The sequence below is a fragment of the Molothrus ater genome, chromosome 22 (assembly GCF_012460135.2).
Source record: "Molothrus ater isolate BHLD 08-10-18 breed brown headed cowbird chromosome 22, BPBGC_Mater_1.1, whole genome shotgun sequence".
In the NCBI taxonomy this organism is placed as follows: domain Eukaryota; kingdom Metazoa; phylum Chordata; class Aves; order Passeriformes; family Icteridae; genus Molothrus; species Molothrus ater.
Window position 1 is genome coordinate 319116 of NC_050499.2, and position 27725 is coordinate 346840.

Genomic DNA, 27725 nt, shown 5'->3' on the forward strand with positions numbered 1-27725 from the left:
CTCTGCAGCCTGACTCACGCCATCCCTGCACAGCTTCCCTCTGTCTTCCAAGAATGTTTAATAATGCAGCACACGCAGCTGAGATCACCCTTCTGGCAAGTGTCTGCTGTGGTGTGAGACCAGACATCTGGCACCATTGCGCCCACTATAGTCTCCAAGGCAACAATTTCTCTTTGCTCTTTGGAAGCTCTGTGTGTTCCTAAAGAAGCTGTCATCCTTCTTGATGTAAATGCAGCAGGTGTGAAAGGCTTTATCTGTGCTAACGAGCTCTAGATTGGGTGGCTGCTGCTCCAAGGAGCAGTGCTGCCTGCTCCTTGTATTTCCTGCTGAAGATATGCTGCCAGTCCATTCCTCATGTCACAAAGCCTCTCCTGCTTGTTCCTATCCCTGTGTGCTGTGTCTGTAGCCAGCTGTTCTGCCAGGGGGATCACTGGAGATCTCTGCTGAGGTGAGGTATTCAGGAAGAATTAATTCCAGAGGAGGTACTTGCCAGCCCTGAAGCACTTTGTAGCACTAAAATGCTCACAGAGCAAAGAATTTAGCAGTGCCCCAGAGATGTTTCTGTGGGCTTCTCTTGAGCAGTTGGCATTTTCTTGCTAATGTGGTTGTATTTTGGGGCAATGTCAGAGGAAAACTCTTTATGCTGTTTATGTAGAAGAACCCCCTGTTAGGTTTTACCTGGACCTAAGACCAGGTAAAACCTAACAGGGTTTGTGTACTTGAACACAAGTGTGCTTGAAAACAGGAATTTACTGAACATTCCTGATTGTGGGGTCACTGATGTACAGTGAGGGACTCCCATCACCTGGAAGAAAGCCAGAATTGCTCTTCTGGCACAGCTGAGCCATCTGACAGCTGGAGTGATAGTAAGAGCTGTCTCAGCCCAAGCATTTAATGTTCCCTGTTGTCACCATGATATTTTCTGAAAAATCCCTTCACCAGGATTTTTCTCCTGAGAAGCCTCAGAAAAGAAATGTAAACAATAATTATCTGATTGCTTGGAATGTGGTCTGGAGGTTGCTTACCAACAGGTGCATCTTTGATTGGTTCCATGTGAATTGTTTTTAATTAATGACCAATCCCAGTCCAGCTGTGTCAGGACTCTGGTCAGTCACAGGGTTTTATTATTCATTCTTTTTCCAGCCTTTTGTCTGTACCCTTTCTCTTTCTTTAATAGAGTTTTAGTATATCATTTTCTTTTAGTATAATATCATAATATAATAAATCAGCCTTCTGAGAACTTGGGAGTCAAATTCTCATCTCTCACCTCATCCTGGGAACCTCACAACACAACACCCTGTGGGTAACAGTGTGCTGCTGATTTATAGGAGTTGCTACAGTCACACCTATCCCTTGCTGTGAGCCCTGTGAGGGAAAGTGCTGTATTAGGTGCAAACTCAGCTTCATCATGGAAATGGTCTGTTTGTCTGCTCCACATTGAGTGGAAGCTGCTGCAAACTTGCTCCCCTGGAGTTCTCTTGCTGCAATTTTGTCTGTGCTCCCAAACCTGGGTAGACTCTCCCCTCTGCTCCCTCTGGCTTGGGTTTCTGCCAAGTTATCTGTCAATTGCACCAGATAATTGCTGGCATGTATTGGATCAGGTGCTTTACAGGAACTCTGGCAGCTGCCATGGCTGTAAATAGTGGCTAGCTGATGTTTCCCAAGGGCTGGAGGGGAGAAAATGTGTTTCCCACTGACTATTGGGGTGATGCTGTAGCACTTGGGAGGTGGCAGCAGGTTTGCCCTGTGACTCCAGGATCTGGGCCTAGGGGGACCTGCCCTTGCAGGCTGTGTAGCCCCAGTTTAGAAGCAGACTGGAGTCACTGGGCAGAAAAATGAAGCGGGGCTGAGTCATTTAGCAATTAGTGAGCCTTCAGCCCTGGTAAGAATCTGAGTAACTGAGAGGCAGAGTCTGCCTAGTGATTGCTGTTGAAGGATGGCATGGAGACAGTCCACTTACAGTTCTGGCTGCTGTTCTGGGTTTAACATTTCCTTTTTTTTTCCCTGCTCATCTCCCCATCAGCAAGCTGGGGAATATGCATGGAAAACAAATCAGCAGCAGATAGTAGCATGTGAAGTGATTCTTCTGCTGGCATGAGTGGGACTGTGGGCAATAACACCTGTGGTGATTTAAAGTCCAAAGGTAATGTGTTGCTTTCTTGCTTGCAAGCCCTAAAACCGTTTGGAGGAAGGAGGTGAGAACCTGAGCCAGCTGGTTTGTGAGGGATGTTGGATACTGTACAGCTGGTTTGGGTTTTATGTACTTGATTTCTTCAGAACTCATGAGTAGAGGGGACAGGCTGCTGTTACTGGTGTGACCTGCTGCTGTACTCGTGAGCAGGCACAGGTGTCTGTGTAAAAGGCTCTGGTCTCCCAGATAATACAGGTCCCAAAATGCCTGTAGAGGTTTTTTTCCCCCCTCTTTAGCATTTCTCAGGCAACATGGAGGCTCCCCATCCCCACTGGACTGGCTGGAGGCCTGTGCTGGATAAGGAAGTGAAAGCTCCCCTAAACCTTGCTGTGCTCAGCTGCATGAGTGAGCAAGACCTGCTGATGGATGTGACGATAACACAATCCAGGATGGTAGCGAGTGCTGGTCTTGGGAGCACTAAGGAGATCTGCTGGTGTAAGGGCCGCAAGAGAATGGAGGAACTAGGGACTCACAGTGAGAATTGATGCTTGGGGTCAGCCAAGAATGCCAGGAGGCAGGGAAATGAGAATTAAGCAGGAAGAGAGCCAATCCTCTTTGATGCCAAGAGGACCTTCTAAGCACCCAAGATCGCTGTGGGTGTGGAGCTGCCAGGAGTAGCCTGTGGCATCCAAAAGAGAAGGGTGAAGCAGGACGTTTTGTGCAGCTCAGGGTGCAGGGGCAGCCCCCCAGCCTGGACTTGTCACTGCCCACACCCATGGAAGCATCTGGGCTGCCCCAGCTAGGGGTTGTGAAGGGCTCTCCAAGCAATCATGTGAAATGTTTTCCTTTGATTCATCATCTGTAATTCCTCCTGGAGACATGCTTTTCTCATGGCTTGCCTCCTATAAGTCAGCTGTTCCCACTCAGGAGCTGAACTCCGGGCAGCCTTGCCTGGGTTCCTTTTCAAGGAATGCAGCCTTTCCTTTCACCCAAGTATTCCAGTGCACATAACACTCTGGGCTCTCTCTTCCCTGACCTTGTTCTTTATGTTCCCAGGCTGAGGTTTCCCCTGATGAATTTATTTGGCTCCCTGATCTCTTTACTTTTCTCACAGTTTCTAAGGAGATGGGTACAATGAGATGAAAATGTCAACCCCTTGTATTTTGTGCAGGGGGATAAGCCTGAGCTGTTGCTGGACTACACAAACCTCTGGCATTGCCATCATTTGATGGGACTCTTGAGTTTCCCATTCCCAGTTCAGTGGTATTTTGCCCTGACCAGAACTGAGCACAAATTGGGGCTGGTTTGTGTTTCCAGAATCCTGAACTGTCAGAAATGTGCTGCATCAACATGAAATGCAGTTTTTGGAGTCTAAGGGGTTTTTTTTCACATGAAACAAGAAATTTTCTCTGATGCCTGAATGTTGAGGCACAGGGGGGAAATCCAGGGAGTTGCTGATAGACTGATGAGGGAATAAAACTCAAGTGGACTGGTGGCTCTCAGCAAACTCGTGAACCTTTTCCTAAGGGATAGAACTTTTCAGGGTGATTCAAAACTGCTCTTCCCCCACAGAAGCCCTCTTGGGCACCTCGCAGGCAAGGCCAGTTGCTCTGAGCTGCCTGGGTAAGCTCTCCATCTTGCCTACACTTGTTTCCCTTCCCTCTCATTCTTGCTTTCTCCCGTTGGCTCCATTTCCTCTGGACTTCAGCAGAGGGATCTGGGATTTGCAGCCTGTCCTTTCCCACTTCCCATACCTCCTTCCTGGCAGTGCTGTTTCAGGAGTCCTTGTGCTTTAGCCAAGAGGGACATCTAGTGGGGTTGGAGCTCAGGGACCTGGGATTTGTCAATATTTCTTGCATTTTTATTTATTAATTTGTAATCATTATGAAGGAGCAGGAACTGAGGTTTTACATGGTCCTGGTGGCATGCTGGCAAGGTGGACCTTTGGTGGCCAGTTCATGGGCTGTTTCTCTCTTCTTACTTGCACATAGGGAAGTGACTGTGGAATAGGGCTTTTATGGGAAGAAAGGTGCTGTGGTAGGTGTCACTGTGCTCAGTAAAACAAAACCTGTCTGAACACACTTCTCGGTGGATTTGGTTGCACAAGGTTCCAACTTTGACTTGGAAAATCATCTTCTGCTCTCTTCTTGCTTGGCCATGATCCTGCTGGTCGTGGCAGGAGCCCCAGACTGCATGTGGGCACAAGGGAGAGAGAGTAGACACTGGATCTGGTGTTCAAGGGATGGAACAGCCCACTGCAGTTCCTGTGGGTGCAGGTGCTGGGGCCCAGCTGCTGGGCTCTTCTCATTAACTGTTTCATCCTTTAGCATCCTGTTATTCCAGGCATCTTCTGGGGGACCATCATCCATAACAACTCCTGTTTAGGGAAGCTTTTAGTGGGCCATGTGTCTGGGGAGCTTAACTGCAAACTGTGGGACACTGGAATGCAAACATTTGTACTTTTATTTGCTCAGTGCTGCAAAAGTGCTGCTGATGCTCCCTGGGCAAGAGAATGACCACAATAAATGCTTCCTTTTGTGTTGCTGTAGCATTGTGTAAGCACAGATCTCAGAATGTTCCTTAACTCTGCAGGGAGGGCTGAGGCACAAACCATCCTCCTATGAGCCCTCACAGCTGTTTCTTAAGATTTCTCCCCAGACTCCGCATCTCTCTCCACACAGTGGCGCTGCTGTGCAGAACAGTAGTGAAGTGTTTTACTGGGAGAGGCTCAGCTTCCCCCTTAGCGCTGGGGGTCTGTGCTGTAGGTTTCTGTTTCAGGAACACTTGCACAGAAACTCAGGAAGAACCACACGGCCACAGTATTAGAAAATATCCCAGTTTATTGCAGCATCTCAGTTCTGAGAGTTTTACAAAATAATGTATTTACAGGTAAGGAAGGGACTAACTCAGCTGGAGTGTGCTTTGCTGGGGCAGGAACAGACTACAGAGGAAAAAGGAAGAAAATCAGCACATTCACGAGTCACATTTTTCTTTACAAAAGTAAGATAGGTGTAAGGCTGGTGTGCACAGCTGACTGGTGTTGTCCTTGTAGGGAGCACTCCAAGAAGAATTCAGTGCAGCCCTTGTGCTCTTCACAGTGATTCCAGGCACCTGGGGCTCAGCAGAAGCTGTATCAGCTCAGCTCAGTATGATGTTAAGGCACAATGCAGTGATGCCAATCGCTCTGGGTCTCCACATGTGCCAGCAGCTCTGCCTGTGGCTTCTCTCATAGCAAGTGATAGTGTTTGAGCCCTGCCCATGGATTTCTTTGGGGTGAGTGATGGCTTTGAGCTCTGCCTGTGTCTTCTCTCAGGGTGAGCAGTGGTGTTTCAGCCCAATATCTGTCTTTCAGGCCCCCAGTCCTGGACTTGGCCAAGCCAGAAGCAGAGCTGGACAGAGGACAGAAGGAGGAGACCATGGTGTAGGACAACGGAGGGATTCCAAAGGGAATCTCCCCAAAACTATGGTAAGACCTCCATTATGGCTGAACACCAGAGAAAGGATATGGACGGCTGTTTGAAAACAAATGCACGACTTAGAATATATGCTGAAACCTTGTTTTTGAACTTGTCCAATAAAGTTTGCCTCTAAACACAAACTGTTTGTCTTTTTTTTAATTAGATTTTTTTTTTTAATTTATTACTATATGCAATCTTGACTGATGGCTCATTCAGATTGTTCATGGGAGCTGCACTAGCTTACCCCCTCAAGGGAAACTTCTCCAAACACAGATTTCTCAGACTAAGGGCTAAACCCAACCATCAGCTCTGGTTGCACATGGAGTCCCAGGCGCTCACAGCGAGGTAGAGGGAGGGTTGAAGTTCACAGTAGAGGCTGTGCATGGCTGGCACTGCCAAGTGTCTTCAGCCAGCGCTGTCCAAGAGGTGTCCAGGCATGGATCCATCCCTAGAGGCCTGTGTGCTCCTGGATCCAGTCTCGCAGGCTCGTGAGCCGGCTGTACACCCCAGGTTTGTTCCTCTGGGCACAGCCATCGCCCCAGCTCACCACGCCAGCCAGGAACATCCGACTACTGGGCTCCACACTGACCAGGGGCCCCCCAGAGTCTCCCTGCACAGAACCACACAGGAGCATAAGCACCAACCCCATAGATCACTCTCGTGCACAGTGGTAAAGTCACTCACAAAAACTAAGCAAGAAATGATCAGTAAATCCCTGTCTAAGTCAGCTGTCATTACAACTTTTTGGCCATTCCCTTAAACAAATATTTAAGCATGGCAGTAAGAGCCACAGTGCCAGAACAAAGAGCTATAAAATACCAGTCAAGCAGCCTGGCTTGCTAACTAAGACTCTGAATAAAAGCCAGAAGTTGGAGTATGGCTATATATCGTATCGGGTGAGATGAAGTCTAAATCCTGTGGTTTTGGGCTGTAGTTTTTGAGTTGTAAGTCATGCATCGACATAACTTGCTGCTGGGGCCCATTGTAATCTGTTCATTTTCTGAATCCAGGAGAATTCCCACAGATTTGTTTTATGTTAAAAATGTAAATATAAGTGGAAGCAGATGAGCAGGGCTGAGCAAAGGACTGTCTCCCTGCCTAATAACCAGCACTAAATCCGGGTGCTGCCTTACCTGGCAGGCATCCACACCACCAGTCAGGATCCCTACGCACATCATGCGTGGTGTCAGCTGGTCTGTCAGGAGCTGGTTACACACAGTCTGGTTGATGAGCCGGATCTCTGCCTTCTGCAGGATGGAAGCTCCTGTGCCTGCCAAGATGGAAGAGCATCCTAAGTAAAAATACCCATTTTTAAACAGCTCCCCGTTTTTCCCTCAAGAAACACAGAAATCATAGACTTGTAGAATCTCAGAATGGTTTGAATTTGAAGAGAACTAAAGCCTGTCTTGTTCCATCCTGTGCCACAGGTAGGGACACTTTCCACTACACCAGCTTGCTCCAAGCCCTGTCCAATATGGCCCGGAATGCTTCCAGGGATGTGGCAGCCACAGCTTCTCCTGGCAACCTGTTTAAAATACATCAGTGCAGCACCAAATCACATGCCAGTGCTCACCTCCTTCTGCAGTTGCTCCCCATCCAGTCACCCACAGGTCCTTGCCCACAGGGAAGTTGTGGGTGGCATCGGGCAGGCAAATGGGCTGGACGACAGCCGTGAAGGTGACAGGGCTCTGCAGCTCCAGCACAGCAATGTCATAGTCGTAGGTGTAGTCATTGAAGAAGGGGTGGGAGATGATGCGCTTGATTTTGCGGGTTTGCACATTGGGGCCACTCCGGTCACCTTGGTCAGTCAGCCCCAGGTAGGCTGTCCATAGGCTGGGGTCTGAATACCTGCACGGGGGCCATGAAACACAGGGTGAGACCTCATCTTGGAGACAGCACTGCTCACTACCTTAAACAATTTCCTTGAGGAATGCCTCTCAGAGCCAGTGTTGGAATATTGTGATTTTGGTCGCCACAATATAAGAATATTAAACTATTAGAGAGTTTCCAAAGAAGGGCAACAAAGATGGTGAAGGGCCTTGAGGGCAGCTGAGAGCACTTGGTCTGTTCAGCCTGGAGGAGACTGACGGGAGATGTCATTGCAGTTACAACTTCCTGTGTGAGGGAGAGAAGAGGGGTAAACTCTGATATCTGTTCTGTGGTGCCCAGTGACAGGACCAGAGGGAACAGCCTGAAACTGTGTCAGGGGAGGTTTAAGTTGGGTATCAGGAAAAGGCTCTTTTCTTCAGAGAGTGGTCAGGTACTGGAACAGACTCCCCAGAGCAGTGGCCACAGCATGAAGACTGACTGAGCTCAAGAAGCATTTGGATGATACTCTCGGGCACATGGTGTGATTCTTGGGGATGGTGCTGTGCAGGGACAGGAGCTGGACTCAGTGATCCTTGAGGGTTTCTTCTAACTCAGCTTATTCTGTGATTCTGTGAAATACCTGGAAGCACAGGGATATGAGGCCGGTACCTGATGCCTTGCAGTGGCAGGAAGCAGTGTGCTGCTGACACCAGCCAGCTTGCTGACACCAGCGAGGCCCCACAGATGTGGCCCTGGCTCTTGACGTGCAGGCTGACCTGCCATGGCCACTCTCCCACGTCCGAGTTCTGCCCACCAACGATCCGCGACTTCCTGACATAGGAGCGGAGACCACAGTCTAGGGCAGAGAAGGAGAACGGGTTCTTGGTTTCTCCTGTTCCCATCCAACGCTTCCCCTCTGTTCCTCCAGGACATCTGACAGCACAAATACCCTGTTTACACATGTCAGGAAGGGCTGATGTTCTCTGCACAGATGCTAAATTAGCTACAACCTTTACTGGCTAACTCTGTAAAGGGGAGATAAGCCCCTGTATTACCCATCTAAGCCTTCCTGAATAACACAGACACCCCACAGGCCGTTAAAGAATGTGGCTTGGGTATTTCCAGATCAAGCTCCTGCACAGAAACACACAGGGGCTCTCTCTGCCACACTGGGGTGTTTCTCTGAGAGAGCCAGCCCAGAGTCCCATGTCTCCCCCATTCCTGAGGCACTCACTGCAGTTGTCCTCATCAGAATGGTCCTCACAGTCCTGCTCCCCGTCGCACTCGGGGTTCTGTTTGCTGATGCAGTGTCCACTGCGGCACTTGTACGTGTACTCCTTGCAGGGGACAGTGGTCTGGCCTGCTGCAGGCAGGATGGAGGCACAGGGGTTAGCCCCAGTTCTGGGGAGGTCACATCAAGTCCACCTCTTCTGATCAACCCCAGAGCATTTACACCCTATGCAAACACACACATGAGGGTGTCCAGCCCCAAGGAATTCCATCAGAGGCTGCGTTTGCTGGCAGTCACCCTCCAGCCGACCCTCACCTGTGCTGCAGCTGCCCTCATCGCTCCCGTCCCCACAGTTGTCCTTGCCATCACATTTCTGTGTGCTGGGGACACACTTCCCGTTGTCGCACTTGAAGCTGTCAGCTGAACAGCCTGGGGACAGAGAGCAGCTCCTGAGGGCTGGGCATGAATCCTGCAGCACCTCAGCACACGGCTGTGCCCAGCTCCCCTCCCCGAGACAAGTAAAGCCTCTGCAGCTCCAAAATACTGTGTCTCCAATCTCTTCTCCAAACTGCACACCACCGCTCAGTTATTCAGCCCTTTCTATTCCTACACCTCTGCTCATCCTTCTTTCCTCTGAGCTCTCATTCACCTTTATCAGGTGAGCACTCATCATGCCTGGGCTTTTTTGCCTGCTAATTTCCAGCACGGCACTTCCCTCCACCCCACGAGCCTCCATTACCCTAGTCACCCCCTTTGTGCCTGCTTGAGCCCTCAGCCCTTTGTGCCTGCAGGAACAGCCTGCAGGGTGAGTCACTCACTGCACTGTAGCTCATCGCTGTTGTCGCCACAGTCGTTCACATTGTCACAGACCCAGAACCTGGGCTTGCACCAGCCATTCTGGCACTTGAACTGCTGCTCGGTACAGGCTGGAAGAGCAGAGTAAGAATCACATGATCATTTAAGTTGGAAAAGACCTCCAAGACCATCAAGTCCTACCTGAGACCAATCACCACCTTGTCAACCAGACCAGAGCACTGAGTGCCATGTTCAGTCATTCCCTGGACACCTCTAGGGATGGGGACTCCCCTGGGAAGGCTGTTCTAATGCTAGAAATTAGGGGAGAGGCTTGCAAAGGCACCTGTGGAGTCACCAGCAACCCACCCACCATGGCAGCTCTCCCAGTGGGTGTGCAAGCACTTGGGAACCCCAAAAACCAGCTCGGGACCGTGCATGTGTACATAAATACACTATACACTCAGTACATCACAGTATTTCCACTTCTCTGAAGAACAAAGCCATCTGGAGCTGTTGTGTCGGAGGTAGTGGAGGCTGAAGCTGACATCACAACAGCAGGACAGCCAGAGGCAATACTGAAGGAAAGCAATTGCTGCAAGCAGTGGGAAAGCACCTGAGAAACCAGGATCATGGGCCAGCAGCACATCCTTCCCCACAAAACTGCCCCTCCCAAATCAGGGCACCCCATCCTCTCTAATATACTGCAGACCCTGGACAATAACATTAACTATAGGACAGCTCTGCTAATCCAAGAGGAAAACCTGTTACACAAAGCAACTCCTGTGTGTCCCATGGGTTTTCCAGATGAGCTCTGCAAAGCCTGCACGGTTGGGTAATGAAATGTGTCCCTCCACTCAGCTCAGCCAAACCCACAACCAGCAGGATTACAGAGAAAAACACATTCCCAGCTGGAAGGAACTGGAAAGAGTGGGCGATGCCACTGGGAGAGGGCTGGATTAGCAGGAGCCCACAGCTCTTAGGCTGAGAAGGGATCCCAAATTGTGCACCGAGTCTCACTCCAGTCTGGAGGAGGGCGGCAGTGCCGGTTCCAGCCAGCACTGAGTCACATTACCCAGAACAAGCCTAACCACCCCAGGGCACCATGGCCTTTCCATGCTGTGCCAAAGAGAAACCAAAGGCTGGACTTACTGCAGGACCTCTCATCACTGCCGTCCACGCAGTCGAGCCACCCATCGCAGCGCATGCTCCTGTCGATGCAGCGGCCAGTATTGCAAGTGAACTTGCCAGGGCAGGCTGAGAGGGAGAAAGGGACAAAACCACACATGAGCCCTCTTGGTGTCCCCTCTACATCCCTTCTGCAGAGTTTCCTATGCCTGCTTACAGCAGAACACAACAGGAAGACCAAGAGATTTTCAGGAAAGCAAGGCATGCTGCTATGCCCCTGGAAAAGGCTACTTCCCAGTTTACAGGGCAGTGTAAACACAGAGGAGGGATAGCTCCACATCTCAGGCAAATCACTTCCCACCCCGAGCCCCAGGGTTTCAACTCACGGTCATTGGAGTCGTAAGACAGGAACTCTGCAGAGAAGCCTGTGTCTGTGTAGGATTGGTCTGAGTGGAACCGGAGCTCGATTTTGTTGGTGGTACTGGCCACCACGAACTGGGAGCGCTCCCCACAGTACCTGCGGGGAGAGAGCAAGGAGGAGTCAAAGGGGTGGAGGTCAGCACCAAGGAAACCTTCTTCTATCCCTGGTCTCCCTCCACACTCGGGAAGCTGAGAGGGCAGGAGAGCAGGGAGCAGGTCTGATCCCAGCACAGACTGCTGGGACTCAGGATCCAAATTCTGCTGCTGCTGGCAGAAGGTTTGGGCCAGTTGTAAACACCAACTTATGACTTTAGGAATGACTGGGAACAAGTTCTTCCACATCCTTGCCTGCCCCATGATGTGTCTGATCTCGATACACTGGACTCATGCAGGATCCCATCTCACCATGGATCACGTACGTGAACAGCACTGCAGAGGCAAGTGCTGACTTTGAAACCCTCTCTCTGAGGCAGGGTCAGCTCTCTTCTCCAAAACACTGTGAAACAAGATTAATCACCTGCCTCTGAGATCCTAAGTTTTCTCTCTGGCCCAGCTTATATCAGGCCGGGGAATGCATCTAGAAATGCATCACAGGATATGAGTGCCCTGAGAATGGAGAGCTGCTCGTTCAAGCAAACCCACCCCAGATGTTCCTGCCTTCCCACACATGAGCTATGTGCTGTGATGCTCCACAGCATCTGAGGGGTGGTTCAGCTGCAGCACACCACAGAACCAAGTGTGGGACTCCTCACTCATCATGGGGCAGTCCTGGGCTGAGCGGCTGTGGGGTTTTCAGGGTCTCCCCCGAAAATGACTGCCGTGGGTGTCCCAAACAGAGAAGTCCAGTTAAGCACAACCTGTCCGGGCCCCTCAGGCAGGCTTCAGGGCTGCAGGCAATCTTAGCAAGCTCAGCTCTTAAGTGAGATCAGCTCTTTAGTGATTTTCAGCTCATTGGTGATTTTCAGCTCTTTTGCTTGCTAAGTGCCTTTGGCAGATGCAGGGAGAGAGAGAAGAAGCTCTGTGTGAGGTTCCACAGAGATGTCTTTGTTGGCATCTTCTGCAAAGGGTCTCAGTGACAGCTCTTCTGCCGAATTGGGCAAAAGTAGGGGTTTATATAGGGTACAGGAGTTTTAGGAAACAGTACAATAGTAAGGGTTGAGGCAAAAGTGACCTATAGTCTTACAGAGAGATAACAAGGGTCTGAAAGAGGAAGAGGGGCTTCTTTTGGTCCAGTCATCATGACTAGGCATTTCCTATCTTAGGCTGCTGACCGCCAGGGAGGCCTTGCAGGTCCTGTGCCTGCTACACTGGGCACCCTCCTGCCTCCTCCCAGCCCTTAGAGCACCAGCACACTTGTTTCCACAGCAGATTAAGGAAAGCACAAGTTAGTGTGTAACTAAATGAAGCCACTCCATGGGTTCAGCCACCGAACACCCACCTTGTGCCGTTGATCTGCACATAGTCTTTGGTGCAGGAGGTGACTGGGATCCCAGGCTCCAGCACAAAGAACATGTTGAAACGCACCTTCACATTCTTTATAGAGGGAACCTACAAAAGTAAGCACATCACTGGGATGTTCCTTTCTGGAGCAAGAAAAAAGGAATAGTTTCACAGGAAGAGGGTTGTGCTTGGGGGAGGACAGAAGATAACTAAAAAGGGGAAGTCAGTTTTCCAGCAGGATAAGAAACAGCTTCATAAAAGCCAGAGTCACCCTGGCTCCAGAATCCCCAGTGGAACAGGCATACAGAGGGGTGGTCAACAGCCAGTAACTGGCATGTCCCAAAGCCCACATTCTCATACTTCTTGTGTCAAGTTACAGGATTTTTCATGGTCTTCTGTGGGGTTCAGGCCTCTTGCAACCTTCTTCTGCCTTTGCCTCCAGTTCCTAAAGGCTCCCTCAATCATGCCAGACTTGGAGCCTCTGGGCCCCAGATGCTGTGAGCTCCCTTGCACCATGTCCTGTATGACCAGGGTCATTTGACAGACTTGTTAAGGGAAAGAGAGGGCCCATCTCACCTCAATGTTCCAGACACAGTCCATGTCTGGGGGGTAGTGTGCTGGGTAATAGGGAGTTGTGAAGGTGCCGCTGTCTCCCTTCAGGGTCTCACCACAGGCTAAAAACAAACAGGAAGGTAATAACAAATTAGAGATTTAGATGTGGCTTTTCCAAGCCTGAGCTGGCTGTCATTGGAGGCAGTGGCAACAGTCTCTAACATGGTTAAGTCACTCTCTGGAGAGAGCAGCTTTGCTCCAAGGCTTGAGAGAACCCAGGAGATCAATTAGGTGCTTCCATCAATCTGCATGTCTAATCCAATATAATTCTCATTTTTGCCTCCTTGGGGAACATCCTTACTGCAGTCAAGAACACCATAGGCAAGGCAAGCACCTGCTTCCAGGTGCTCCAGCCCTGGAAACATCCCTGACAAACTGACCCCAGCCACAGCCACCTCCCTGTTCAGCTGCCCATGGCAGGGAGACATGGGGAAACAGGCCAAGGCCTCTGCTCACCTTTCATCTTTGGGAGCTGGAAGAACTCAGCCTTAAAGCCAGGGAATCGTCCCTCCTTGTTGGTAACCAATGTGACTAGCATGACGTTCTGGGAGGAGAGGAAGGTCAGGTTGTAGGATGGGGCATAATTCCCACAAAGCCTAGGAAGCAAAGGAAAGGACAGAATTTGTAAGGCACTACTGCACAGGGAGCCTCAAGCAGCACATCTCAGCTCTGAGCAGGAGCAGGAGATCTCAGGATCACCCTGGACTTGGTGCCATACAGGAACACCCACCTGACCAAGGCGTGGGGCTCCACAGGGCTCAGAGAGTCGTACACCTTGATGTAGTCACTGTCATCTCTACATGGCTCCAGCTCCAAAGTCTTGAAGGTGAGACTGATACTGGAACTGGCATCTGCCCTCAATGCCCAGTAGCAGAGGGCATTGTTGGGGTATGGGCTGTTGGGGAAGCCTGGCGTGGTGAAACTGGTGACCTCCCCTTCCTTGGCATGAAGGGAGAACATGCAGCTGTCTGCCCAGAGAGTAGAGAACAGTTAACAAGGCAAAGAAGCCTTGCCCTGCCTTTCCCGGGATGCACAGAATAATTCCGGCAGGCTATCCCAGGGCAGATGGCTCTTCCTGGATAACAGCAAGGCCTATGCCACAGTCTGTCCAACCCCAAACCAGCTCTAAGAATCACACTGGGGTCTGCCTTGCATGCAGAGAACCTCTCTCCAGACCCTTCCCCATCCTGCAAGAGAAACACCACCCTAAAGAGACCACTTAGATGGAAGAACTGTACTTACTGTCTCGGGCAGAGTGAGCTATGCTGGGGTCCACAGCTGCAGGAAAAAACAGAGCTGACATCACCCTTTGGGCTATGGGAAATCCCTGGTCACAAAGCCGAGGTTGTTCCTCAGACTGTCATTGATCTGGCCTCACTTGTGGAACCTCTCCCTGCAAACTGGCAGGAGAGCTCTTTCCTGGCCTCTGGGAGCTGAGGGAGCAAACTTTCCCTCTGCAGAGGGAGAACTCATCCTTGTCTCTCTTCCCTGGGCTCAGAGGAGAACACAGAGCATTTCAGCAAAGGAGATACAGGTCCGTGCAGCCCCCTTTAGGCTGTACATCCCGTTAAGCTGTGCTGTGACATCCAGGTCCTTACACCACCCTCAGGGCTGGCTTTCTCATGAGAGGGCTGTGACCAGCACCTTCTCCTTCCAGAGAAATATCCCACCTGATCCCATGCAGAGGCCCAGGGACAGCGAGACCAATACTCACGGAAAGCAATGACTGACTCCACCTTCAGCATGGGGTTTCTCAGGCGGGGGTTCCACCTCTGCACCAGGCTCTGCTTGTCAGCCATCGCCCTGTCCAGGCTCTCTTCCCGGTATTTGGGCACAAGGAATTCTGACCAGTAGTAGGCAATGACACTGCCTTCACTGTGGAAAGGGTAATTGTGGGATAAGGGCGAGGACAGACATGGGAGGACTCAAATACCACTAGAAGAAGGGGCCAGACTACTTGATTAGCCAGTTTTGGAGCCTGGCCACAGGGAAGGGAGAGTTTTATGACAAGTTAAGCAAACAGCAAAGGCTCCTGCCAGCCTGAGCAGTCTCTCTCAATGCTGCCAGGCACCACCCACTGCAGTTCACTGCACCACACCTTGATTTTTCCCAAGACATCTGGCAGAAAACAAAATGCATTTTCAGGTCACTTTTTACTGCTCACCCTTTCCTGGGTAATTCAGGGTGATTACTGGGGTACTTCTATCCCAGCATCCTGGGAAGAACGGTAAATGGCTGATGTGATATCCTGGCATCCTAGATGGGGCTCAGGCAGTGCCTAACACTCACCTGAAGGCAGTGATTACTGTCTCCTTGTGGTAAGGACCAATATCAGCATGATTCTTGTAGATCTCCTCCACCTGAAAGGGTTAAAAAGAGGTGTTCAGCGTGTCTAGAAGTGAGGAAAAGGGAAAGGCTGAAGATAGACAGAGCTTCAAGCCTGCAAAGGAAAACCAGGGCACATACCTGGCATCCCTGTGTGCAGGAATCTGCAGAGCCAAAGAAAGAAAGGAGGAGAGTTGAGAGCCCCAGAAGAGCACGGAGCTGCCCATCACAGCCTGTTCTGACTCAGCTCACCCACTCTTCCCTGGGGAAAATGAATCCCCAAGTCTGAGGGAAGAGGCAGAGCTTCAGCCTCTTTTAGACACCCTTTTACCTCAGTTCCTGGCCCTGACTCATCCAGTGATTCTGGGACGTGCCCTGGCAGCTCCTATGGCACTGGGAGATGCCATGGCACTGGGCTGGAGCTGGGATGTCAAGATCCAGCTCCAAAGAAGGTCCCCGCTCCCAGCCAGTGTGACACAGTGAGCAGGTAAAGCTCCAAGGAATCTTACATGGCATATCCCCATGGCCATGGGGCAAGAGGAAAATTCCTTGCTTGTAGAAGGAGGGAGGCAAGAAATCTCTTACCGTGCTCTTCACCTTCTTGGCCAGCATACTGAACTCCGGAGAGCTGGAGTTCTCATAGGCATCCAGGAATTCCCAGTTCAGAACCCGCAAGTGGCCATTGAAAACCTTCTGGACAGGTGTGTTCCTATCTGGAAGAGAACAGCTCAGGGTCAGGAAGGGCAGTCAGAGCTGGGACTGGTGTCACAGCAGATCCCTAGTGACAGCAATTGGGGCAGGGAGGTGGAAATGGTGTCTCCAGAGCTTGAGAGGGCACATGTGAGCAACACCAGGTAACAAAGCTTTTCCATGCGGACGGATACGTTCCCAGGGTGTTACCCTACATGTCACCACCCACCAGACGTCACACTCACATTTGAAGTGCCAAAACAGGAGGCCAGTGGTGAGGGAGACAAGCAGAAAAACAATGATCAGGACAGTGATGACCACCTGCCGCCTTGGGCCGCGCTTTTCCATCTTCTTGGAGTTCATGGCAGGGAGGAACTCCACCCCTTCATCCAGGTTGTTCATGTCCTGGGAGAGGAGGGAAGGCAGGACAGTGAGAAAGCTGTTCTCAAAGCCTGGCTTGGGGAGGTCCAGCCACAGAGCAGCCTGAAGCAGGTTTGGAGACAAGGAATGCAGCAGCACTGAGGACAAACCTCAGTGTTGGCAGCTCCACAGCCATGGCAGGACAAACCCTGAAGGTTTTTTCTTTGCTTTTCTGCACACACCTAATTCCTTTCTGGGCCTAATATAAGGTCATGACTTCAAGCACACTTAGGGGCAAGTCCACACACCCTCCTGTGACCATGGCAGGTCACAAGCCCACAAGCTCCAAGATCTGCCTCAGCAGATGAAACTGCAGAGAAAAATTCACCCCCACAAAGTGCTCGCTGTGTGCAGGTGTGTCACCCAGAGCTCATGGGGCACAGCATGCTATGAATAGCATTTCCCTAATAGAAGAAATCAAGCTGCTTCCTTCCTTTACAGCTTTTTCACAGCTCTCTGTCATGCCTCCTGAGCCAGCAGCACTCCTGTGTTTCTGCTTAGAATCTCTCATCCAGCACAAATACTTGTTAAAAGAAATAAACCAAAAAATTAAAAGAACACACAAAACATCCCCACAACCCACGAGCAGCCATGCTCCTGGGACAAGACGTGGAAGAGAGGAACGAGGAATGACACAGCTCTTGCTGTCATCATAATGGGCTGAGTAAGTGGAAGATGTGTTGAAGCATCGAGTTCTATATCAGCTGTAAAACCATTGGTATCCTAAGGTTTCAGTTTCTCACACCTTCTGTTCTGTTCCTCCATCCTTGCCCTGCTTCTGCACCTCTCACGTGGTGGGGGGGGGGGGGGAAGGTTTGGACAGCTGCAGACTCAGATGTTTTCCAAGGATCCCACACAGCATCCTTGGTATTGTTGGACATCGTGGGGACCCAGATCCACGCCCACCCTGGCACCTCCTCTCCTGCCAGCACTGGCAGTGGTGTGGCCAGAGCTCACCACATCTGCTTCCGATCTGTGCCTCCCTTGGGAAGGAAGGGCTCTGCACGTGCTGCAATGGCCCAAAACAGGAGGATCCTTCACCTTTCTGCTCACCACCTTCCCATTTTCTCCTTAGTAGGCATTCAGCAGCTTCCTGGGCTCTGGAACCTCAGCATGGACACCACGGCACAAAGTGCCGACTCACACAAATCCGTGGCATTTCCACGTGCCCCGTGCTCCAGAAGGGTAAAGCTGTCTCCACAAACACAGGGTCAGACTCTGCCTGTCCTCTCTCAGCCCAGGGCTCACACAAACCTACTCCAACAGCTTGGGTTAATTTGAAGCAAATGTCACAAGCCCCTAAATTAAGGAAAAATATGTACAAGGGGGATATAGCTTGATAGAACACAAGGGAATGGCTTTGAAATTAAAAGATAGCAGGGTTTGACAGGATACTGAAAAAAAAATTCTTCCCTCTGAGGGTGGTGAGGCCTTGGCATAGGTTGCCCAGAGAACCTGTGGCTGCCTCATCCCTGGCAATGTCCAAGGCCAGACTGGACAGGGCTTGGAGCAGCCTGGTCTAGTGGAAGGTGTCCCTGCCCATGGCAGGGGGGTGGGTCTGGATGGGCTTTAAGGTCCCTTTCAATCCAAACCACTCTGGGATTCTATGAAAAACAACTAGCAAAGGGGATCCTGCTATCATAGGGATCTCTGAGCCTGCTGTACAGACAAAAGGAAAAAGCCATCTTCACTGCATTTCCTCACTGAACTTCCAGTAGGTACTTCATCTTATCTTTCCTCAGCCTTGCCTGACAGGAAAGCCCAGCTCCCACTTGAACCATTCCCCCACTTCTTTTGCCCTTTTCTTCACCCAATGCCTGTGCTCTCCTCCCACCCTCCACACCCCACTGCAGCCTCTCCTCCTTGCGGTATTTGCCCAGGGCCCTTCAGAACAGAAAGGGAAGTGGCAGGCACCTTACTCCGAGTTTTTGTCAAGGACTCTGTAAGTTTAATCCTCTGCAAACACCAGAAGACCACCAAGACCAGAGCAACTCACCAGTTTTTATATCACCTGCTCTCAGAATCCTCTCAGTTTATCATTTGGCGGTTCAGGGAAGGAGCCTTCGTTCATTTTTGAGTTTTACTGCCTAAGGCAAGACAGAAAGAACTGTTTCCATCCCCAAAATCCACCCACCTCCAAAATAAAGAGATCTAGCAGGGCTGCAGAGGACAATCCCATGGGGAATGCTCTGAATTCTGTTTAGCTTCTGATCATAAAGGAAAAGCTTGAAAATATAACCCAAGGAAACTTCGAAACAGATGGCACACAAAATAAAGCTTAAACACATAGAGACATCCTAAATCAAGAAATTCTTCAAAGTCAAGACTGCCTGGAATTTGACACACTGTCTTCCAAACTAGCTCCTACCAGTTTTCCAATCGTGAAATAAATCCCCCCAAAACCTGGTAAAGAGAAGAAACTGGCCACAAAACTTGCAAACACATCCTCTCTCCCTCCACAGGGCTGCTCACGATGCAGAGCCCTCTCAGGACTTCAAGACATTGCTGCTGTTGGCAGGAAACAAAGCATTTCACTCTTTATTAACATCTGCAGGAGTCTATGGCAAGAAGACATTCTCAGGCACTTAAATGATCTATCAGTTTCCGCAGACTTCCTGGAGCCAGCGAGGAAGAACTGCAAAGAAAACCAATTTTCCACAAGAAAACTCTTCAGCTGCGGGGACCTTCAGCCCTCTGCAGAATTCATACACTTCTGTTTCACCAAACTGCCGGGAAAAAATAAGAATCAGCAGCAAGCAGAAGCTCCTGCTGTATGACACTGCACAACAATGTGGCTGATGCATTTTAACATCCCCTTTAAGCTAAAGATTGTGTCCTTGCAGACAGAAAACTCTCTCAGTGAGAAAATCATTGCTGTGATTAAATCAGAAGGCAAACAGAGCCCTCCTCTGCCTCCAGCATACACAGGCAAATGCACTGCTCCTGGGAGCAAGGAAATTAGACAGGAAAACTCACCATGCGCTCTTTCTTTAGGCAATTTCTCTGCTTTCCTTGGAAAAAAAATAGTATGAAAAAGCTAAACCTGTGAGTTTACAGTGTGCCTTCGTCTGTTTTTTCTTGCGCCAAAGCTGAGCCAGCAGCAACACAGGGGAAGTGATAGGAGTGCAGGGACTTCTGGGAAGGTTACTTTTGTTTTTCCTCCAGTACAAGGTGCACAAGCAGCCACTGACACTGTTACTTGCCAGAAGTTATGCCGCGACTACAAGCAGATAGGAGGCATGATCCAAAGATGTTTCCCTCCCTACTCACCCTCTGTGTTGTATTCCAGCTCTAATCCTCTTGCATTCCCATACCTTATGAATGCCATTATGTTCCTCAGCCAACACAGACACTTGTGTGAAGAGCCCTCACCCATCACAGCCTGGGTGAGGAACAGCCATTCCTGCAAACTCTTCCCAATACCCAGTGAAGAATCTGAAGCTTCCCCCAAGCATTGGAATGATGAGCCAGGGCATGCAGAAGGTCTCAGATGAGGCCCTGTGTCCTGAACTCTAAGAGGCTGAAAGCTCCTTGCCCACACTCTGCACAAAAACCACTGGTTTGACCTGAGGACGAGACTAGCCTGTGTCCCACAAGTGCAGCTCAGCCTCTGCCCCTCTCACTCCCTGTGCTCCACATCCCCTTTGCGCCCAACACTTGGGAGGAAAAATACCCTGTTCCCACTCTCTAAGCTAGACGGAAACCAGATGAAATAACATGCAAGACAGGCTCAAAGATTGCGGTTAAATCGAGAAAAGACAACTGCAATGTTAATCTCCTTTAGTTGATGGCTGCTGCACATTTCCCTCGCGTGCTCTGAACAGCGGCAGCTGTAGACTAGAGAGGAGCTGAACACGTACTGGCCTCACCTTATCCATGGTTCCTCCAGAAACCATCTCTAGCCCCAAGTGACTCAAGGTCTGACTGTCTCACTGTCTCACCCTTCTCAAGGAAACTGCTCCAATAAACATTATTAACAGAAAACCTCCCTTGATATTCTCTCTGCCTTAGTCACTGCAGCAGTTACTTCCTTCTGCTCCTCCTCACTCAGTCCTTGCCAGTATGGCCAGGCTCCCCACACAGGGAGTGTGACCCACACTGGTCACAGCATCAGCTGTGGCAGCAAAACCAATCCAGGGAAAAGTTCAGACAGGCACTGCCCCAGCTCTCTCATGACTCAGTTTCCCCTGGAGTACCAACTCCATGAAGAAACTTTGAAAAGAAGTGCACATAGATGAATTTATAGAGTGCTTGGAGGGCACCTGCTCCTCTGCACAGCGTTTGAGCTCAGTCCTGGGGAGAGCAGACCTCCCACTCCTCCTTCTCTAAGCCACACAATGTATTTTTAGACAGTGACTGTGCTCTGTCCAACTGGACAAACCAGATGCAGAAGTGACTAATTCTGTCAGCAGGAAATTCAGCAGGCACAAGGGGGTGGTGGGAACCAGCTCTGCACTGGAGATCTTACGGGAAAGCAGAGAGATTCTCCTGCAGTGGGGGATCATGGAAAGGCTGGGATATGCCATGGAATATGGCTCTCCAGCATGATGTGTGCAAAGCAGGGGTCCCACTGGAATCAGCATCCCCCATAGAGGCTGGTTTCTGCCTTTTTGGCACTCCCAGATGGTGATGTGTCCCAGGCACCAAACCCCTTACTGTTCCTCTCTCCTCATAAACAGCTGTTCAATCTCTCCCTGAGTTTCTGCACCTGTTTACAGGATTCTGACCCACAGAAGGACTGGGCTCCTGGCCATTAGTTTCACCTGTCCTTTATGAACACCAGATAATTTGTTCATCCAGCACCAGACATGAGATTTACCTACTTCTCTCAACTCAAGACTCTGCAGGTCTGCCACAGGACTGCTCAGGGCCAAATCTGCCCAGATCATACAAGGTAAGAAGAGCAGGTGTGCAACCAAATAAAATCTCACAGCAAAAAAAGATCACTGTCTGACACCATGTACACAACCAAGAAAAGGAACCCATAAAATGCCAGGCTGGAGGAGGCATAGGGAGGTCAGAGATGAAGCAGAGTCATTGGACAGCATGGTTAGACTCTTGAGGGTAATTACAACTTGCAGATCCCAGCCTGTGTATCCAAGAGGCAATTCCCACCTCCCCTTTTTTAGCCACACCTGCCTCGGGTGGTGTTCAATAAAAACTAAAACAAATACCACATGAGAAACCAGAGGAATGAAACCTGTCGACTGGGCCACAGTCTCAGGACATAGCCAGCAAGCCAGTTCAGAGCTCAGGAGACCAACACGGTGGGCTTGTGCAGCAAAAAGAGCCAGAAAAGTTGTATTTTCAAAAGCTGAGAATTCCTGGATCATGTTGAAAGCTCACACCAGCTTTGTGGGGCTGGTATGAGGGAAAACAGCCTGTTACCCATTGGAAAAAGTAAAACAAATGTAAACAGCATGTGCAACTCACTTCTCCCAAGTAGCTCAAGTACAGCTACACCATCCTTAAATCAACTCCCGCACCAACTCTTGCTGCAAACCCAAATAACTCCTCTGGAAAAAGATCTGATAAGAATCATCTTCTCACTTCTCACTCTTGATAAGAAATATATGGAAACAGCACACATGGGAAGTGAAGTTTACATAAGGTGTATTCATGCTGTGCTGCCCCACCACAGGCAGCAAAGCACTGAAGAAACTTTGCCAGTGCATTAGTTTTTGTCTTCAGTTCTGTATTAAGGGCAATGAAGCTATAAAATTATGACATCAAAACTAGAAAGGGAATATGGGGCAAGAGCTCAAGGACAGAGTCCTCCAGACTGTGCACCTTCCAGGCGCAGAGGGCAGGTGCAATAGTGAAAGATAAAAGTCACACACACCTATTTCACAGACCAAGTTTGAGCTTAACCCTCTACAGCAGATTGTCTTGTCACCACCCTGAGTCATATGAGAAAACAAATTCCTTTAGGTTTATTATAGAAGAAACTAATGTTAATGTTTGCAGAGATAGCATAGGCTTGGCTTGCTGTGCCATCCAGGCTGATCGGTCCAGCTCTGTCCTGCATCCCAGCAGCTCAGTAAAAGCTACCATGCTTCTGTTTTTCTGTGGTTTTACACTTAAATCTTAGCAACTCTTGGGGAGAAGCTGGGAATAAAGGTACTCTACAGCCCTGATCTGTGTACCTAGGGGCCATGAAATTCCTCCTTGCAACACACTGATGTCCCAAGAGCAGCAGAGAAACATGCCACAGATGCAAACAGCTCATTTAAATCACTTGTATGTCTTTCCTGGTACAGACAGAACTGTCTGGAAAACAGAACTGCCTCCAGCAGCTTAACCAAAGCAGCTGAACCCCAGACCTCAACCTCCACAATCCTTGTGACACTTTACTCATTCCTGAAGTTCTGAGGTGGATCAGGATCATGGGTCTCCGATGTTTGAAGCCAACAGCAAGGAAAACATGAGCACCTCCAACCAGGAAATTCTCTGTCTGGCAAACCCATCCCTGTTGGCTGCTCCCTCCCCATCCCAGCCCATGACCCAGATATTGCAGGGCATATTATTTCCCAGTCTGTCCTCAGCGGCCTTTGGATGGAAATGATACATTCTACCCTGGGCAAGGGGAGAACCTTTGTCCTGATACCTTCCCCACAGCCAGGCCCTAAAAACACTCACGCTGCTCCCTCAGAGTGATCTTTCGTTTGCTGAGCAAAGGTCTGGCCTCAGCCCTTTTCTCACCGTGTCTTCCTTATCCCTGTTTGCTTTTGGCACCAACAGCAGCCAAACTGGCCCAAGCAGCAGCTCACCTGCCAGCCACTACCCCAAGGAAACACTCTGCACCTTTCCAAGGAAGAGCAGCAGCTTCTCCTCAGCCCAAGAACTACAGCAGCTCCTTTACCAGCACAGGAGGAGACACAAGATGTTGCAAAACCACTAATTTCCTCCACTCTCATGTTTATAAGGGGCCAAGTCCAACAACAGTCCATGTGTGACAAAATCCTTGGGTTGTTTCCTGCCAGGAGGGCAAGTACTGTCTTCAGGGAAGCTGCTCTGGATCAGATCAGTCCCTCTTAAACTGACACAGGGGGAAAACTGATCCAGAACCAGGGAAGGGACCCGCTTGAGCCCTCAGTCCTGCATAAAGACAAATCAGAGCACAAAGGTACCTTCTGCCAGGAGAACAAGACAGGCAGGGAAGATCGTGTCCCACAGGTGCCACCCCAGCCTGGCCAGGGACAAGGAGCTTGAGCTGAACTGCTTCAGTGAGAGCATCTCCTTCCCACTCCCAGTCATGGCACACAACCGGACAGTGGGATAGGAGGCAAGGGAAAATTTCTTGCTGCAGGCCAGCTTTTTGATCGGTGCCAAAACCAGCAGCTCCTATGTTGCTGTGAGATAATAACTACTAAAACCAGGCCTCAGAGACAGACACCACACAGCCTGCAGGTAGGGTGGGAAATGCTGCTGTCCTGCTTTAACCCAAAACCCTGGGTTTGGAACAGCTCTGTGGCACAGAACAGGCTCTGGAGGTGCAACCCAAAGTCAGCCATCCCTGCCTGACCCTCAGCCAGGAAGATCTACACAAGAAGCTCACTCAGGTCTCAGAACACACGGATTATGCAGTGGTTAATTAATGAAGCCCCACAGCCCTCCCTTTACGACGCTTGAACAGGTTTAGTTGGATCTGTTGCTAAACAACCCAGAGCCAGGCTCTGCACATAGCTTGCTAGCATGGACTTTACCTTTACTCACAACCCCACTGCCCTTAGCTTAAGCTGAAACCAAAACCCCTGGAGCAACGGCAGCACCAACACCAAGGAGATCCAAAGCCGGCACTGACAGGCGATCTCCACTCCCCCAAAGCTGTTTTTTTTCTGCTCAGCTGAGCTCAGCAACGTTCCCCAAACAAATTCTCCTGACCTTACCCAAGGGTGAGCTGGAATCCCCCCTTCCTGAGGGATCCAGAGCAGCCCTGAACCCACCAGTCTCGAAGGAACCAGACGAGCAGAGGACGAGGCATCTCGGCCAAAGGCTGGCAGGTGTTCTGGGAGCTCCCCTGCCCAGGTGTGCCCTCACCTGCAGCTGGGTGCTGTACCGCACGCCGGCACCGTTGGCCGGGGGGCCTCGCTCCATGGCCAGGGCAGTGCCGCGCGGCTCAGGCCGCCACGGCGCGGTGGCTCCGGCCTGGGCACCGCGCCCAGCTCCTCCTCCCTGCGCTCCTGGCAGGTGCGGGCAGCCGGAAACACCCCGCAGGTGCTGTGCCGCTCCCGCCTCTCCTCTCCACAGAAATACGGGAAAACACCGTGCCCAAAAGCCCCATCAGCTCTGCAACATCCAAGAGATCCTTCAGCTACAAGCTTTGATTTAGCAAATGAAACCAGAAAAATCTTGTCTTCTAAGAGAACTGCCCTGCACTCGGTAGGAGGGCTGGCTGGCATGCAGAGATGCACAGTTTCTAAAGAAAAGCTTTGTGTATCCAGGGTCTCATCCCTCCTCAGGTGACAACATTATCATGCTATGAAACCCTGCTGCAAAGAGGGCACTCAGCACGAACAGATAGTTTACCCCAGGGACAAGCCTCATGCTCCCAAAAACATTTGGTACACTCAGAAGCAAAATATTACCTTTCCTCAGCCTGAAATCTGCCCTCAGCAAGACTACATCACTGTAGGAATGAGCTTTCTCTTGGCTAACAGAGACCAGATGCAACGGGAACAACACAGCAGTGCTGCAGAAACTGCATGTGCACCCAAATGTGGAACTCAGGGGATGCTCACATAGCAACAGCCCTTGGGGCCTGTGTGGTTTAATATTAAACAGAGAGAGAAGGGAGGAACTGGGGTTCTGAGAACACTCTAATGCAGGTTTAAAGGAATTTGTAACACTGAAAGCTGCATTCAGTCTTACTTCACCATTTACCCTTTCTTGAAAAGATGATTCATACACACACATTCCAATATTTAGGTTTCTCACATTCAAGAGCAAGTCAGGATTAAAACAGCTAGATCAAACTCACTCTTTCACATAAAAGTTCTTCCTTTCTCCATCTTACGTGTGCCAATCCGTATGAATATGCAATATGCCCATTCGAAGTTGAACTGGCCACCCCACTGCTGAGCCACACCTTTTTACACCAATTGCATCCTGCCCTGAAACTGAATTTTTTAAACACTTGAACACTTGGAACTGCCCAGAACTCTTGTTCTGGTACAACAAGAGTTGCTGATCACACGCAGAAAATACCTTGCTGAGTCTCTTTTGTTTCCCCTTGCTCTACATGGTCTCCTGCAGAGGAGAAGTTTTGCAGGCTTTTTGCAGGTGTTTTGTTTTTTTTTTTTTTGGGAAAAAATAGAGACGGAGTGAGGTCTCTGAGCCAGCTATGATGTAGAAACACATAAACCACCGCCTTCCCTGCCCCCTCAGCAGCTGCCAGAATTCCACCCGCCGCAGAACACGGCACAGGAGGCAGCATCCCCGAATTTAAGGTACTCCTTTTGAAAAGGTGCCGTGTTAGTCAGGCTGCTGATGTCAGGAGCTCTCAGCGCTCCCGATGATGCCCAGCCCTGCCCAGCCCTGTTTTTACAGCCACTCCCTTACCTGCCTGGCTGCAGCCTGTCTTAACACCCCCGTGAAACAGCATATTTTGGGTACAAAGCAGCTGCTCCCAGCTGAACTACTGCTCCTACATTCTACACATTCTTCCTGTTTGGCGCATCCACTGATCTCCTCCAGGCTGATGGCAGGCAAACACCCGTGCATCAGGGATGTAGATGATGAGGGCAAAATGTGAAGATCTGCAATCCCTGGTTCGACACAGAGCTGTGAATGCTCACTGTTTCCTGCCATTCAAGCCACTGACATTTTATAAACTAATTCACGAGCCCTCTTTGAACAAGGGGACACAGTCACCGTGAGGAAAGCCAGCAAGCAATATATGTGCAAAATGTAAATATTATATAGCTGGGAGGTGGCTAGTTCGAGGCCTCAATACCAGGATTCCCGTTTTTCTGTTGCTGGAGCACAGGGATTTCCTTCGTGGCTGTGCTGCAGCCATTACCGAGTCACCGTGGAGGGAGCAGGTCCCCTCCTGGGCAGTGTACAGCCCCAAAACATACAATAACAATTCCCAACCTGTCTGCCACGTGCTTTTTTTGGTGAGAGACTTCCATGTCTGACTGAAAGATGCTGAGCCCAGCCCAAGCACGGTGAAAACGCAATAAAGCATAAAGTTCAAGGCACTCACCTGCATGCAATGGCAGCAGCTACCCGCAAAGCTTCTGTTTGCTCCCGCTAGAACCAGTTTATCCAATAAAAGCTGTCACCTCCTCCTCCTCGCGTTGTCTCAGTGTAGCCACAACAGCATCTTGAGAGCAGAGCCGAGTTTTGGGAGGAAGGCGAGCCCTGAAATCTGAGAACCAAGTCCGGCTTGGTCAGAATCTGTGCGAGTTGCAGGAGCTAAATCACCCTGAGCTCGAACCCCAGATAAGGATCAGCTGCAGGAGCAGCAAACACTGTCGGGGCAGGCAGGATCCTTCTGCATCAGCTCCCAGCCCTGGGAATACCATGCACGTGAAAGAAGGGAAGAACTGCTTACAGAAGGAATGAAGGCCGGCTGCCTGCGGGGGAGGAGTCTTCTGGTGAAGGCAGTTGCCAGGAATTCTAGCAAAGGAGCACCATCCATCCACACCAGCGACGGGCCGGATTCAGTCAGGGACAAAGGCTTTTCCTTCCCGTAGTATGGCTCAAGGATTGTACTCTCAGCGCGACTCCAAAATTCAAATTTCAGCGACAGTGCCCTCCCACCCAGATTCCTGCCAGGCAACCCTGAAACCACCCCATCTCACAGCTCAATCCGGTCCGGCAACTTCTAAAGCATTACAAAAGACTGGGAGAGAGATAAAACTCACAAGGTGTCCTGTTACTTTGCATTCCAAAGAGTAAATAAAAGGCTGATTCAGTGGGAGGAGAGAAGAACGTCATCCAGCAGCGCTGTGCTTTCCAGCTGAACAGGCAGCCCCCAGAGCAAAGGCTGGGTACCGCTGGGGATGGGCACAGCCACCTTGGGCTAATCCAGCCTCTCTATCTGCAACGCAAGGGAATAATTACTGACTGTGGAGAATGGGAGCTGGAAAAGTGTAGTGAGTTGCCCTCAACTAGCTACATACTGCTCTGGGGCAGAACAGGGAGGTGGCACTCCCCTTCCCAAAGCTGTTCAAGGATTACTGTGTCATTAGGATGGGAACTTCTCCTTTGATCTCAAATGCTTCTCTCACGAGCTCGGGAATGAGAGTCCTGCTCCCAAAAC

The 27725-nt window shown here is 50.3% G+C and overlaps 1 protein-coding gene across 6 annotated transcripts in view; it reads right to left on the reverse strand.

The window, feature by feature from the left end:
• Positions 1–27347, reverse strand: part of ST14 (ST14 transmembrane serine protease matriptase) — a 34231-nt gene extending 6884 nt beyond the window's left edge. The window contains exons 1-20 of one of the 6 annotated variants that reach the window (XM_036397518.2): positions 27015–27346; positions 26664–26828; positions 16282–16441; positions 15932–16059; positions 15311–15381; positions 14736–14896; positions 14264–14299; positions 13752–13989; positions 13478–13617; positions 12986–13083; positions 12408–12517; positions 10936–11066; positions 10574–10678; positions 9448–9555; positions 8945–9058; positions 8633–8758; positions 8068–8254; positions 7163–7437; positions 6723–6859; positions 4954–6199 (exon numbers count right to left, since the gene is read on the reverse strand). In XM_036397518.2, the coding sequence (XP_036253411.1) occupies positions 6038–6199; positions 6723–6859; positions 7163–7437; positions 8068–8254; positions 8633–8758; positions 8945–9058; positions 9448–9555; positions 10574–10678; positions 10936–11066; positions 12408–12517; positions 12986–13083; positions 13478–13617; positions 13752–13989; positions 14264–14299; positions 14736–14896; positions 15311–15381; positions 15932–16059; positions 16282–16441; positions 26664–26669 (2493 nt within the window). In that variant the 5' untranslated portion in view covers positions 26670–26828; positions 27015–27346 and the 3' untranslated portion in view covers positions 4954–6037. Of the gene's footprint in view, positions 1–4953; positions 6200–6722; positions 6860–7162; positions 7438–8067; positions 8255–8632; positions 8762–8944; positions 9059–9447; positions 9556–10573; positions 10679–10935; positions 11067–12407; positions 12518–12985; positions 13084–13477; positions 13618–13751; positions 13990–14263; positions 14300–14735; positions 14897–15310; positions 15382–15487; positions 15511–15931; positions 16060–16281; positions 16445–26663; positions 26829–27014 lie in introns of those variants that run through there. The other 5 variants (XM_036397517.2, XM_036397520.2, XM_036397519.2 and 2 more) reach the window with 5 other exon arrangements.
• Positions 27348–27725: the final 378 nt, after the last annotated feature.